We start from the raw sequence: 16239 nt of genomic DNA, 5'->3' as shown, positions 1-16239 counted from the left end.
AACAGCGGCCATTTTATTTCTCCTAATTATTTCTCCCTAGGCAAAACTAGCCATTGACTTACAATGTAGTCCCCATTGACTTACATTGTGTGTCAGGACCAGTCTTGCTCCGCACCACATTGCAGACAGAAAAACACTGCTTGCAGTGTTATTCTGTCCGCGATGGGGACACAACCAAACTGAACGGAATGCATTTTGGCGCATTCCGTTTCATTCAGTTATGTGCCCATTGAGAATGAATGGAGACAAAACTGAAGCGTTATCTTCCGCCATTGAGATCCTATTCAAATAGTGGAATTGAAAATGCTGGTGTGAAAGTAGCCAAAGAAGTCGAATATTTAGTATTTAATTTTCAGTACTGCCAAAATAAAAAGCTGCCCAAATTTTATATATATATATATATATATATATATATATATATATATATATATATATATATATATATATATATATATATATATATATATATATATATATATATATATATATATACACACACACACATACATATATACACACACATACATATATACACACACACACATATACACACACACCTAAAGAATTATTAGGAACACCTGTTCTGTTTCTCATTAATGCGATTATCTAGTCAACCAATCACATGGCAGTTGCTTCAATGCATGTAGGGTTGTGGTCCTGGTCAAGACAATCTCCTGAACTCCAAACTGAATGTCAGAATGGGAAAGAAAGGCGATTTAAGCAATTTTGAGCGTGGCATGGTTGTTGGTGCCAGACGGGCCGCTCTGAGTATTTCACAATCTGCTCAGTTACTGAGATTTTCACGCACAACCATTTCTAGGGTTTACAAAGAATGGTGTGAAAAGGGAAAAACATCCAGTATGCGGCAGTCCTGTGGGCAAAAATGCCTTGTTGATGCTAGAGGTCAGAGGAGAATGGGCCGACTGATTCAAGCTGATAGAAGAGCAACGTTGACTGAAATAACCACTCGTTACAACCGAGGTATGCAGCAAAGCATTTGTGAAGCCACAACACGCACAACCTTGAGGCGGATGGGCTACAACAGCAGAAGACCCCAACGGGTACCACTCATCTCCACTACAAATAGGAAAAAGAGGCTACAATTTGCACGAGCTCACCAAAATCGGACTGTTGAAGACTGGAAAATGGTTTCTTGAACATGACAATGAGTTCACTGTACTAAAATGGTCAGCACGGTGGCTCAGTGGTTAGCACTGGTGCCTTGCAGCGCTGGGGTGCTAGGTTCGAATCTGACCAAGGGCAACATCTGCATGGAGTTTGTATGGGTTTCCTCCGGGTACTCCGGTTTCCTCCCACACTCCAAAGACATACTGAGGGACCTTAGATTGTGAGCCCCATTGGGGACAGTTGGATGATAATGTCTGTAAAGCGCTGCAGAATTAGTAGCGCTATATAAGTGTGTATAATAAATAAATAAAATAAATAAAATGGCCCGCACAGTCACCAGATCTCAACCCAATAGAGCATCTTTGGGATGTGGTGGAACAGGAGCTTCGTGCCCTGGTGTGCATCCCTCAAATCTCCATCAACTGCAAGATGCTATCCTATCAATATGTGCCAACATTTGATGCTATCAGCACCTTGTTGAATCAATGCCACGTAGAATTAAGGCAGTTCTGAAGGCAAAAGGGGGTCCAACACTGTATTTGTATGGTGTTCCTAATAATTCTTTTGTCTGTGCAGTTTTATTCTGCACTCCACATAATGTGGATGTCTCCACCCAAACATGAGATTCTCTCCCATCATCAAAACTCTTAACCCCTTCAATTCTGGGCCTGTTTTCACCTTCCTGCCCAGGCCATTTTTTGCAAATTTGACATTTTTGGGTAAATTTGGGATTTTATATGAGATAGCGATACCTCATAATTATTACTTTACATTTTCCATGTCTACCTTATGTTTGGATCATTTTGAAAATGACATTTTATTTTTTGGGGACGTTAGAAGGCTTAGGCCCCTTTCACACGGGCGAGTTTTCCATGCGGGTGCGATGCGTGCGGTGAACGCACTGCACCCGCACTGAATCCTGACCCATTCATTTCTATGGGGCTGTGCACACGAGCGGTGATTTTCACGCATCACTTGTGCGTTGCGTGAAAATCGCAGCATGCTCCTCTTTGTGCGTTTTTCACGTAACGCAGGCCCTATAGAAATGAATGGGGTTGCGTGAAAAATCGCATGCATCCTCAAGCAAGTGCGGATGCGGTGCGATTTTCACGCATGGGTTCTAGGTGACAGTCTATTCACTGTATTATTTTCCCTTATAACATGGTTATGGACCATGTGATCTGACGTCACCACAGGTCATTCAGTCCACAGCTAAAGAACAGACCGGGATCTACGCTAACAAGAGGAGAAGGTGAGTTAACTTTTTTTATTATTTTTAACCCTTCCAGCACTATTATACTATGCATTCTGTAGTCAGAATGCTATTATTTTCCCTTATAACCATGTTATAAGGGAAAATAATACAATCTACAGAACATCAATCCCAAGCCCGAACTTCTGTGAAGAAGTTCGGGTCTGGGTACCAAACATGCGCGATTTTTCTCATGCGAGTGCAAAACGCATGACAATGTTTTGCACTCGCGCAGAAAAATCGTGCATTTTCCCGCAACGCACCCGCCTCTTATCCGGGCAAAAAACATGACGCCCGTGTGAAAGAGGCCTTAGGCTCCTTTTACACCTGTGTTCAGGTGTCCGCTCGTGAGCTCCGTTTGAAGGGGCTCACAAGCGGCCCTGAACACAGACGTCTGGCCCTAATGCATTCTCAGTGGAGGCGGATCCACTGAGAATGCATCCGCCTGCCAGCGCTCAGCCTCCGCTCCGCTCAGTAAGCGGACACCTGAACACTGCAAGCAGCGTTCGGGTGTCGGCCTGGCCGTGCGGATCAGTTCCGACTTATAATGGAAGTCAATGGGGACGGATCCGCTTGAAGATGACACACTATGGCTCAATTTTCAAGCAGATCCGTCCCCCATTGACTTTCAATGTAAGGTCTGAACGGATCCGCTCAGGCTACTTTCACACTTAGAACATTTTTCTAAGTTATAATGCAGACGGATCCGTTCTGAACGGAGCCACCGTCTGCATTAATATGAGCGGATCCGTTCGAACGCTAGTGTGAAAGTAGCCTTAGAAGTTTGGAAGCAAATCTTGAAATTTTTCAGAAAATTTTAAAAACTCACTTTTTAAAAGGGCCAGTTTAGGTCTGAATTCACTTTGTGAGGCTTACATAATAGAAACCACCCAAAAATGACCTCATTTTAGAAACTACACCCCTCAAGGTATACAAAACTGATTTTACAAACTTTGTAAACCCTTTAGGTGTTCCACAAGAATTAATGGAAAATGGAGATGAAATTTCTGAATTTCACTTTTTGGGCAGATTTTACTTTATACATTTTTTTCCAGTAGCAAAGCAAGGGTTAACAGCCAAATAAAACTCAATATTTATTACCCTGATTCTGTTTACAGAAACAGCCCACAAGTGATCGTAAACTGCTGTACGGGCACACAGCAGGGCGCAGAAGGAAAGGAACGCCATATGGTTATTGGAAGGCAGATTTTGCTGAACTGGTTTTTAGATGCCATGTCCCATTTGAAGCACCCGTGATGCACCCCCACAGTAGAAACTCAAAAAAAAAAAAAAAATAAAAAAAAAAAAAAACACACAACACCACCACATTTTGGAAACTACGGGATAAGGTGCCAGTTTTATTGGTACTATTTTGGGGTACATATGATTTTAAATTGCTCTAGATTAAGTTTTTTGTGAGGCAAGGTAACCAAAAAAAATAATATCAAATATGTCTACTTTCTATGATGTTTGCTTCAGTTTTACATAATAAAGCATTTTTGCAATCAAAAATTAGTTTTTTGTATCTCCATTTTCTGAACGCCCCATTTTTTTTTTTCTGCAAAGGCTCGTTTTTGCATGAAGAGTTGACGTTTTTTTATTGGTACCATTTTTGGGTACATATGATTTTTTGATCATTCATTATTACACTTTATGGGGCAAGGTGACCAAAAAATTTGTTGTTTTGACGCGGTTTTTTTATTTATTTTTACAGCGTTTACCTGAGAGATTTGAACATGTGACTTTTTTATAGAACAGATAGTTACAGAAGTGGCAATACCTTATATGTCTATAGCCCCCACGCTGCTGTGTCGGGGGACCAGGTGGGTGAGAAGGCAGCCCAATACCTTGCATGGCATCAGGATCTGCCTTCCACGGGTTCCGAGGAGATCCAGCCCCAGGCTGCGTCTCCTAGGCCTGGATCCAGGACTGTTTTGGTCTGTATTTATCTTTACTGCATATATTTTCCCTATGTCATTCTTTTAGCTGAGGCACTATGCACTTTATATGTACTGACTGTGGGCTGTGACTGATTTCCTTTCCTCACACCTTGGGAGTTTTTATTGCAAAGCTATATGTACTATAATGTGACAGACCTGTGGAGATCATCCTGTGTGATTTATTGCTGCTTATGTATATGGATTTCTATGTTTTATACAAGTGTATGTCCAATAAAAGATTTTGTATTTCTATAATTTATGCTGTTCTGAGTTTAGTTTTGGGTAACTGCACTGCACCCTGGAAGTTTAAATAAAACACAGCTTAACCAAGGCTATGGACAAATATGGAGGCAGCCCACACAGGTGAGCGACCTATCATTCTTCTGTGAAGATCTGTTCCCCTGGCGATTTGTCATCTTTCAGCTGCAGAATGACGTGCCAAAAGGCTAAGGAGTGCAGGAGCGCCACGATGGTAAAACAAAATGGCGCCGCACATACTGTAAAGGTCTCTGATGTAGCAGCACGGCTGGAAAAATTCACCCACTCTGAGCCACTCCCGGTATCCATTCCAGACCCCGAGGAATCCAAGGCAGTGGAATCTCAGCCCTTGCTTTACATTAATGGACAGGGTGGCTGCTCCAGAGGCAGAGCCCACCATGAAGGATGTGTATTCAGCAGTTGGCGCTTAACTCGTTAAACACACACATGGGGAAACTCAAAAAGGACATTTTGCGTATTAGACAAGATATGAGGCAAGTGAAGGAGCGGATCGGTGAGAAGGAGGATCAATTGTTGCCAGTAAAAAGATCTACAACGTGTAATACATAATGTCTCCTTGCTTAGATCTACATCTGATGATCTTGAAAATAGGCTAAGACGTAACAACGTCCGAATAATTGGTATGCCTGAACATAGACAAAAAAAAAAAAAGGGGAAGAGAAAAATTGTCTCCGCTTTTTGCTATTGAGCGGGCTCACCGTGTACCATTTCGTCCTCCACCACCAGAGGTGCCGCTGAGACCTCTTCTGATTAAAGTTCTGAATTTTAGAGATAGTGATGCAATAGTAAAAGGTGCAAGAGACGGTGCGGATGTTACTATACACGGAAATCAACTTTCCTTATTTCCCGATTTTTCTGCAGAAGTCCAAAAAAAGGAGAGCTCATTTTCTGGATGTCAAAAACCGGCTACGAGCCCTGCAATTACCGTACTCAATGATATACCCCACCAGACTGCGGGTGGTGGTGAGAGATAAGACACATGTTCGATAACCCTGATGCGGCATGTCAGTGGCTGGATGCGCAGGTATTTGAAGGTCGCCCAATACCTAGAGGGTCAAATGGACTTATATCAGTTCTTAATATACATATCCTTGCCGAGTTAAAGTTGTTGTGAGTGGGGGAAAGAGATGGTGAAGGGTAGTCCCTATTTCTGGGAGCCCCCTTTCAACTTTCAGTTATGATTGTTTAAGGTCGTTTAGGGTGGGTCACATTAATGTGGTACGCCGGGGCCTGAGGCCGAATGACACTATTGAGACAGATTCTCTGCATATATCAAGGGCTCAGGAAATTTTTTGTACCCCAGTTCCTCTATTGTATATTAAAGAGAAAGGTCTTTGTTGTTTTTTGGTTTATGGGGGGCGGAAACCTGAGACAGTATGTATATTTTGTATTGTGCCTTGTAGTGGCTCCCCAGGGGTGAGTGGCAGCAGGCAACTACATTTCTGGATTTGGTTTGATGATTGGTACCCTTAAGATTATAGCTTGGAACGTAAGGGGGCTGGGTCAGACCGCTAAACGTCATGCCGTCTTCCATGCTTTGCAAACATATCCACCTGCTATTTTTTGTCTTTCTGAAACACCCCTGATAAAAAACTAATTTAATACATAAAGCATGTATAGCGCATTCATTTAATTCCACGCATTCACAGGGAGTTAGCAATCTCATACATAGTACACTTCCCTTTGTTGCGAGAGAAACGTACACTGATTGATGAGGGAAGATTTATATGTATTGACTGTTCCAGTTTTCAATTCAGGTTAATACTTGTGGCAATATATATCCCCCCCCCCCCCCACACCGTATTCAAGTGAGATTCTGAAGAAAGTGTTGACATTTACGGCTAGATTCGATGGTGTTCCTATATTGATGATGGGGGACTTTAATATGTATATGGATAAGTTTGATCCAGAGGCTTGTGTAGCAGCTCCGTCGCCCACCTCATTGGCTAGAGCGGCTAATGTTGGAAAGTTATCTTTGTGATCTCTGGAGGGTTGGGCATCAGGGGGTACGGCAATATTCGTTTTATTCCTCCTTCAATCATTCACTGTCCAGAATTGATCTGATGCTTGGCCCTCCAGGCTTACTAGATACAAATCAGGAGATCTCTTATCTCCCCTGTAGTGTTTCTGATTACTCTCCTGTTCTGGTGCAGTTGGGATTGGGAAACGTAGGACAGAATTAAAGATCCTTTTGGCACCTAACCCATTCTGACTTTTTTTTTTACCAAATCTCTCTCTCTATCTTTACCGCTGGTCCACTGACGTCACTACTAGCATCAACTAGCGTGGGCGGGGCTAAGCTCTGTTCAGGCTAGATCAGCAGTTAAATGAAAGTGCAGAACCCCTTTAAAGGAGCTGCAGGAATATCTGGCAAGTTCTGGCTGTATGGTACATGTGACAACAATCTCCTATATTCTTCATATGTCTGGGCTATGGGGTAGAGTGGCAAGACAAAAGCCTTTTCTTACGTAGAAAAACATCCAAGCCAGGCTACATTTTGCAAAAAACACATCTGAAGTCTCCCAAAAGCATGTGGGAAAAGGTGTTATGGTCTGATGAAACCAAGGTTGAACTTTTGGCCATAATTCCAAAAGATATGTTTGGCCCAAAAACAACACTGCACATCACCAAAAGAACACCATACCCACAGTGAAGCATGGTGGTGGCAGCATCATGGTTTGGGGCTGTTTTACCTTCAGCTGGAACTGGGACCTTAGTTAAGTTAGAGGGAATTATGAACAGTTCCAAATACCAGTCAATATTGGCACAAAAACCTTCAGGCTTCTGCTAGAAAGCTGAACATGAAGAAGAACTTCATCTTTCAGCATGACAACGAACCAAGGCATACATCCAAACCAACAAAGGAATGGCTTCACCAGAAGATGATTCAAGTTTTGGAATGGCCCAGCCAGAGCCCAGACCTGAATCAGATTTAAAATCTGTGGGGTGATCTGAAGAGCGCTGTGCACAGGAGATGCCCTCGCAATCGGACAGATTTGGAGTGTTTTTGCAAAGAAGAGTGGGCAAATCTTGGCAAGTCAAAATGTGCCATGCTGATAGACCCATACCCAAAAAGACTGAGTGCTGTAATTAAATCAAAAGGTGCTTCAACAAAGTATTAGTTAAGGGTGTGCACACTTATGCAACCGTATTTTATTTTTATATTTTTTCTTCACCTAAAAGATTTCAGTTTATTTTTCAATTGAGTGGTACAGTTTATAGGTCACATAAAAATGTGGAAAAAGTTCTGAAATGATTCATCTTTGTCTCATTTTTTTTTACATCACAGAAACCTGACATTTTAACAGGGGTGTGTAAACTTTTTATATCCACTGTAGGTGACTTGGCCTCATCAATAAACCCTATTATATCACTTATATCTGGCAGACAATCCGGATTGCTTATCAACTGGAATAAGTCGGTGATTCTTTCATGGTCCCCACTTCCACAGAGTCTTTGTCTTAACCATACTAATCTTAGGGTTGTGTCATCTTTCAAATATTTAGGGGTTGAAATCTCTACTAATCCCCATAGCCGCATACTGGACAATATAGCGCCATTACTAGCCAAGTTTAAGCTTAAAGCAGCCTCCTGGTATAAACTGCCTATATCCCTAATAGGTGGGGGTAACTTGATTAAAATGGTGCTAATGCCCCAACTTTTATATATGCTTCATAACTCACCGGTATGGATACCCATGCATAACTTCTACAAGATTCAACAAATCTTTTGTTTTTTAATCGTGGAGAAACAAAAGGAGTAGAATCAAATATGAAACTGCAAAGAGGCAAGGTTGCGGGCAGTTTGGCACGGCCTTATCCTTTCATATACTTCTTTTTGGCCCAATTGCAACGCTGGAGCGTAGCTGGTGGTACTGGGAGGGGAAGTAGGTTTGTAGAATGGGCATCGAGATATTCTCCGCCTTTTGCGATCCTGAAGGAGGAAGTGGATTCAGAAATAAAATCCTCCCCGATTTTTGGGGCTTATGAGGAAGGTGTGGGTGAAGGCTAGGGAGGTCCTGGGAGTCTCAGGATTGTTGTATATTTCTCCCATATGGAAAAATCTGGCCCTACCAGAACTAACAAATGACGGGGTTCTCCCAGTGTGAAAAGAAAGGACTTTGTAACATTGGTCAGCTATATTCCCAGGGACTTTTGAAACAGTTTCAATAGCTATGCTCCAATTTTGGCCTCCCTTCCACCCATTTTTATAAATACTTACAGTTTGGACATGCACTAGATGCACAACTCAAACTATCATCACTACAATATATCTCTAATTAGATGCTTAACACAATAGTGGCGATGGGTTAAGTAAAGGGGGTCATCTCGATAGTCTATCAATCGCTACATCGGGAATACTTGAAGAAATTCCCACGTTAAAACGCAATGGGAAAGGATGTTGGGGCTGTAACTGATACCCAATGTGGAGAAATACTGGCATTGACCCCAACCTTATCTCTTAGTGAAGCAGCTAGAATGTCACAGTTCATGATGTGTAGGGTATATAAAACTCCACTATTTATGTATAAGGTGGGGTATAGAGGAGACTCATCCTGTCCGAAATGTGATCTATTCCACATGTTATGGAGTTGCAGTGCCTTGAGATTATATTGGAAAGAAATAATAAACCTAATAAAGTATATAGTGCAAATTTTTCTCCAGATCCTAAAACGTGGTTGCTTGGCATTTTTGATTCTGATAACTTACAGGCACCTGTCCGTACAAGAATAAATAGAATGTTATATCAGGCGCGTAAAACATGAGCAGCAAAGTGGATACAGCCGCCAAGTTTACTGCGAGGTTAACGGTTGTAATAGGGTTGGAAAGGGTGGGGGGGGTTCTATCTTAAACAAAATTGCCTCTCAAAGTTCGAGGCAATTTGGGGTCTCTGGATGGATAGATTTGGAGTGCGCAGTCCCTGGCTAGGTCTTAGTAGAGAACTGGGAGGCATGATGAGGTGAGGCATGTCTGAACGCTAAAAGGGTATGAGATGTTGATGGTGTGTTGCCGCTCCCCCTGGGGCGCTCCATTGCCTCTTTTTATTCCAATTTTCAAAGAACTAAAAGGACAATCTGTACTGTTGATATTTTTGTACAAAATTATATAGGCCAAATGATGTTACTTATCTTGTCTCAAGGGGGAGGGGATTAGTTGAGGGCTTGCACTCAATCATTTTCTTTCTCATTATGATGGGTTTGTCAATAGGATGTCCTCATGGATCCAAACTAAAGTGGATTGTAGGATTATAAAGTGCAATTTATTTCTTATTAAAGAAATTCAATACAAAAAAAAATTAAAAAATTATATTTATATTCTCACCAGCGGTACTTCCGCAATAGACTCCCACAGTGCGCCAGATTACTCCCCATCGGCATTAGTCTGAAGAAGGCCAGTAGGCCGAAACGTAACATTAAAGCCTCAATATCTACTCAATAAAAAGCTGGTTTCAAATTACGCTGGAGAGTGTGTGTGTGTGTGTATGTGTATGTGTATGTGTGTATATATATATATATATATATATATATATATATATATATATATATATATATATATATATATATATATATATATATATATATATATATATATATATAAATGGTGCAAATATCTCTCTCTCTCTTTATGGTGCGGACCTATTCATTTCAATGGGGCGGCAAAAGATGCAGACAGCACACTGTGTGCTGTCCGCATCCGTTGTTCCGTTCCATGGCCCCGCAAAAAAGATGGAGCATGTCCTATTCATGGCCGCAGACAAGAATAGGTATTCTCTATATGGCGCCGGCCATGTGTGGTCCACAAAATGCGGAACGCACACGGCCGGTATCTGTGTTTTGCGGATCCGCAATTTGTGGGCCGCAAAACACTTGCGTTGCGTTAATGCTCCCTTAGAAGAAAGTGAAATATTTACCCCTCATTTACAAAGCCATATGCTGTCTGGAGTAGACCCTCCAGGCCGAGAGCTTGCCCCAGCGCATGAATTAGTACAACTTACCGTTTTACTGCTGGGAACACGACTGTCTATACAGTGAGGTGGGGGGGAAGGAGTCTTTCTATACAGAGGTTGCCCTGCTGGACCCTTCTGCTGTGACGTGGGCACCAGATAAAACTTCACTTTCATGGCAGGTGATGTTATCAGAGCACCCAAACAGAAGGGGAAGCAGGAGGAGGCTCCAAGACACTCACGTGGCTTTCAAAAGAGGCTACAAAATGGGAGGGGCGTAAAATAAGGGGCGTGGCCTCCTGTTGCATTTACTGTGGCTATAGTGCAGTTTGCTATGAACTGTGAGACACAGATGCTGCAGAAATCTAAATGGTGCAAATATTTCAAAGGGAATCTGTCACCCAGAAATTCACTGTTAAAGAGGTTGCCTCACTTCAGCAAATTGCATTTATCATGTAGATAAAGTTAATACAAGGCACTTACTAATGTATTGTGATTGTCCATATTGTCTCCTCGTCATAATTTAGGCTACTTTCACACTAGCGTTCGTCGGTCCGCTCGTGAGCTCCGTTTGAAGGAGCTCACGAGCGGACCCGAACGCCTCCGTCCAGCCCTGATGCAGTCTGAATGGAGCGGATCCGCTCAGACTGCATCAGTCTGGCGGCGTTCAGCCTCCGCTCCGCTCGCCTCCGCACGGCCAGGCGGACAGCTGAACGCTGCTTGCAGCGTTCAGCTGTCCGCCTGGCCGTGCGGAGGCGAGCGGATCCGTTCAGACTTACAATGTAAGTCAATGGGAACGGATCCGCTTGAAGATGACACCATATGACTCAATCTTCAAGCGGATCCGTCCCCCATTGACTTTACATTGAAAGTCTGAACGGATCCGCTCAGGCATCTGGCGCACTTAGAAATTTTTTTAAGTTATTAATGCAGACGGATCCGTACTGAACGGAGCCTCAGTCTGCATTAATATGATCGGATCCGTTCAGAACGGATCCGATCAAGCGCTAATGTGAAAGTAGCCTTAGTCACATCCTCCGGAGGTTTGTACACCTAAAGTGAAATCTATGCCACCTTGGAGCTGGCGCAACACCAGAAAACTGGCGTAAAAGATAAATATGCCAGGCCTGCCCCCTCTTGGGAAAGTGGTGAGGGTGCCTAAATTTAGGAGCAACAGCATTTAAAAAGTCACAAACATGAGGTTTGCAACTTTTTTAAATAAAATCCTATTGCCATAAAATGCTTTTTCAGGCAAAAATATATGCATTGAAAAAAAAAATGGCTCTAAAGGGTATCCCATTGCCTTAAAATTCAGATACAATATTTATAGGACAACAGGGCTGGAAAGGACAAATTCAGAATAGGGTCTTTAACAATAACATACCTCTGCCATATACTTGAATACCAGAGTGAAAGACACCGATTCCCAGGGATGATGTGTACTCGTTGATCCAATACTAAGAGAGAAAGATTAAATTATGTTTAGGAATGAATCTCAAAATTAAAAAAATCCCTAGCGTGCGAGACATTATAAATACATAGCTTGTGGGTACTGGTTATTTATTCCCAAAACAAACATGATCAGCAGCACAACATACCTTCCTATAGGGCAGACGTCTAATTTCCTTGGTACCCAATGGTCCAAAAGTGGTGCTCTGCGGCGATTCCTTAATATACAAGTAATTCAAAAGGATCCACAGCACTCTTTCGTAGTCAAAAAATCTTTTCTTTTTTTTGTCCAGCAGCATACAATAAATGCAACGTTTCGACTTTAGCAAGTCTTTATCAAGCTCTGGTGGTCCCATTTGCTTGGATCGACCACCAGAGGACACAGGCAGCTCTGTAAGTAGCACCAAGCACCACTACATTACCCCCCCCCCCCCCCCGTCACTTATTAACCCCTGATCACCCCATATAGACTCCCTGATCACCCCCCTGTCATTGATCACCCCCCAGTAAGGCTCCATTCAGACATCCGTATGCAATTGCGGACCAGAATAGGACATGTTCTATAGGCTCTACAAAAAACGCAGTGTTCGCCCAATCAGGCCTGATCTTGCGCGCACACTTGCATTCAGTCCGCCCCACCGCAGTGACAGAATATATTTTTTTCTGATCACTGCAAAAACACCGTAAAAATCGCTGAGGCGCTATAAAAAGATCACTTTTGAGGGGCATGGCGAGTTCATAGTTCATTTTATTTTTTTTGGCACAAGTTAGCAGAAATTGTTGTTTTTTTGTTTGTTTTTTTTCTTACAAAAGTCTCATATTCCACTAACTTGTGACAAAAAATAAAATCTCACATGAAGTCACCATACCCCTCATGGAATCCAAATGCGTAAAATTTTTTAGACATTTATATTCCAGACTTCTTCTCATGCTTTAGGGCCCCTAAAATGCCAGGGCAGTATAAATGCCCCACAAATCACCCTATTTCGAAAAGAAGACACCCCAAGATATTCGCTGAGGGGCATAGTGAGTCCATGAAAGATTGAATTTTTTGTCACAAGTTAGCGGAACGGGAGACTGAGAAAAAATAAATAAATTTCCGCTAAGGCCTCTTTCACACTTGGGTTGTCCGGATCCGGCGTGTACTCCACTTGCCGGAGGTACACGCCGGATCCGGAAAAACGCAAGTGTACTGAAAGCATTTGAAGACTGATCCGTCTTCAAAATGCTTTCAGTGTTACTATGGCAGCCAGGACGCTATTAAAGTCCTGGTTGCCATAGTAGGAGCGGCATACTTACAGGGCGCACGGCTCCCGGGGAGCTCCAGAATGACGTCAGAGCGCCCCATACGCCTGGGGCGCCCTGACGTCACTCTGGAGCACCCCGGACGGTAAGTATGCTGTTCCCCCGCTCCCCAGTACACTTTACCATGGCTGCCAGGACTTTAGCGTCCCGGCAGCCATGGTAACCATTGAGAAAAAGCTAAACGTCGTATCCGGCAATGCGCCGAAACGACGTTTAGCTTAAGGCCGGATCCGGATCAATGCCTTACAATGGGCATTAATTCCGGATCCGGCCTTGCGGCAAGTGTTCAGGATTTTTGGCCGGAGCAAAAAGCGCAGCATGCTGCGGTATTTTCTCCGGCCAAAAAACGTTCCGTTCCGGAACTGAAGACATCCTGATGCATCCTGAACGGATTTCACTCTTTTCAGAATGCATTAGGATTCTTCCGGCATAGAGCCCCAACGACGGAACTCTATGCCGGAAGACAAGAACGCAAGTGTGAAAGAGCCCTAACTTGTGCCCAAAAAAAACAAAACACTTCTATGAACTCGCCATGCCCCTCACGGAATACCTTGGGGTGTCTTCTTTCCAAAATGGGGTCACATGTGGGGTATTTATACTGCCCTGGCATTTTAGGGGCCCTAAAGTGTGAGAAGAAGTCTGGAATCCAAATGTCTAAAAATGCCCCCCTAAAAGGAAATTGGGCCCCTTTGCGCACCTAGGCTGCAAAAAAGTGTCACACATGTGGTATCGCCGCACTCAGAAGAAGTAGGGCAATGTGTTTTGGGGTGTCTTTTTACATCTAACCATGCTGGGTGAGAGAAATCTCTCTCTATAATGACAACTTTGTATAAAATAAAAATAAAAAAAATGGGAAAAGTTGACTTTTAGAGAGATATTTCTCTCACCCAGCATGGGTATATGTAAAAATACACCCCAAAACACATCGCCCTACTTCTTCTGAGTACGGCGATACCACATGTGCGACACTTTTTTGCAGTCAAGATGCACAAAGGGGCCCAATTTCCAATGAGTACTTTCAGGATTTCACAGGGCATTTTTACGAATTTGGATTCCAAACTACTTCTCACGCTTTAGGACCCCTAAAATGCTAGGGCAGTATAAATACCCCACATGTGACTTTATTTTGGAAAGAAGACACCCCAAGGTATTCCGTGAGGGGTATGGTTAGTTCATGTAAAATTTTATTTTTTGTCACCAGTTAGTGGAATATGAGACTTTATTTTTATTTTTTCTTACAATCATTTTCCGCTAACTGGTGACAAAAAATAAAAAGTTCTATGAACTCACTATGCCCATCAATGAATACCTTAGGGTGTCTACTTTCCGAAATGGGGTCATTTGTGGGGTGTTTCTACTGTCTGGGCATTGTAGAACCTCAGGAAACATGACAGGTGCTCAGAAAGTCAGAGCTGCTTCAAAATGCGGAAATTCACATTTTTGCACCATAGTTTGTAAACGCTATAACTTTTACCCAAACCAATAAATATACACTTATTGTATTTTTTTTATTATCAAAGACATGTAGAACAATAAATTTAGATAGAAATGTAGTTTTAATAGAAAAATTTTACAACCGAAAGTGAAAAATTACGCTTTTTTGCAAAAATTTAAGTCAATTTCTATTAATATAAAAAAATAAAAAAAATAAAAATCGGCAAAATGTCAGCAGCAATGAAATACCACCAAATGAAAGCTCTATTAGCGAGAAGAAAAGGAGGTAAAATTCATTTTAGTGGTAAGTTGTATGACCGAGCAATATACCGTGAAAGTAGTGTAGTGCAGAATTGTAAAAAGTGGTCTGGTCATTAAGGGGGTTTATGCTAGGGGAGCTGAGGTGGTTAAAACGCTTTGACTTATCCAGGCCATTCTGAGACAGTTTTTTTCATCACATATTGTACTTCATGACAAATTTTTTTTAAAAATTGCAATTTTCCAAATTCCAATTTCTCTACTTCTATAATACATAGTAATACCTCCAAAAATAGTTATTACTTTACATCCCCATATGTCTACTTCATGTTTGGATCATTTTGGGAATGAGGTTTTCTTTTTTGGGGACATTACAAGGCTTAGAAGTTTAGAAGCAAATCTTAAAATCTTTCAGAAATTTTCAAAAACAATTTTTAGGGACCAGTTCAGGTCTGAAGTCACTTTGTGAGGCTTACATAATAGAAACCACCCAAAAATGACCCCATTCTAGAAACTACACCCCTCAAGGTATTCAAAACTGATTTCACAAACTTTGTTAACCCTTTAGGTGTTCCACAAGAATAAATGGAAAATAGAGATACAATTTCAAAATTTCTAATTTTTGCCAGATTTTTTATTTTAATATTTTTTTTCCAGTTACAAAGCAAGGGTTAAAAGCCAAACCAAACTCAATATTTATGGCCCCGATTCTGTAGTTTACAGAAACATCCCATATGTGGTCGTAAACCGCTGTACGGGCACACGGCAGGGCGCAGAAGGAAAGGAATGCCATACGGTTTTTGTAAGGCAGGTTTTCTGGACTTTTTTTTTTTTTTTACCCCATGTCCCATTTGAAGCCCCCCTGATGCATCTCTAGAGTAGAAACTCCAAAAAAAAAAAAAAAAAAAAAAAAAAAAAAAAGTGACCCAATTTTTGATTTATGTTTTGTTATTTACAACATTCGTCTGACAGGTTAGATCAGTGATGGCTAACCTTGGCAATCCCGCTGTGGTGAAAACTACGACTCCCAGCATGCTCCATTTATTTCTATAGAGTTCTGAGGGGGGCATCTTAGGAGTTGTAGTTTTACCACAGCTGGAGTGCCAAGGTTAGCCATCACTGGGTTAGATCATGCAATATTTTTTATAGACCACGTTTTACACAATGCTTATTTTTTTTTATTTTTTGCTTCAAAAATGAAAACATGTATTAGTGTTTCCAGTCTGAGAGCCATAATTTTTTCAGTTTTTG

General features: G+C 41.9%; 1 protein-coding gene across 2 annotated transcripts in view; it reads right to left on the bottom strand.

The window, feature by feature from the left end:
• The window catches only part of DESI2 (desumoylating isopeptidase 2), a 48775-nt gene that overhangs the window by 16552 nt on the left and 15984 nt on the right, over window positions 1-16239 (bottom strand). The window contains exons 1-2 of one of the 2 annotated variants that reach the window (XM_044290625.1): window positions 12141-12317; window positions 11927-11999 (exon numbers count right to left, since the gene is read on the bottom strand). In XM_044290625.1, coding sequence (XP_044146560.1) covers window positions 11927-11999; window positions 12141-12290 — 223 coding nt within the window. In that variant the 5' untranslated portion in view covers window positions 12291-12317. Of the gene's footprint in view, window positions 1-11926; window positions 12000-12140; window positions 12318-16239 lie in introns of those variants that run through there. The other variant, XM_044290626.1, reaches the window with a different exon arrangement.

This window comes from Bufo gargarizans, chromosome 4 (genome assembly GCF_014858855.1).
Source record: "Bufo gargarizans isolate SCDJY-AF-19 chromosome 4, ASM1485885v1, whole genome shotgun sequence".
NCBI classification, from domain to species: Eukaryota; Metazoa; Chordata; class Amphibia; order Anura; family Bufonidae; genus Bufo; species Bufo gargarizans.
This window is presented reverse-complemented; position numbering and strand designations above follow the sequence as displayed.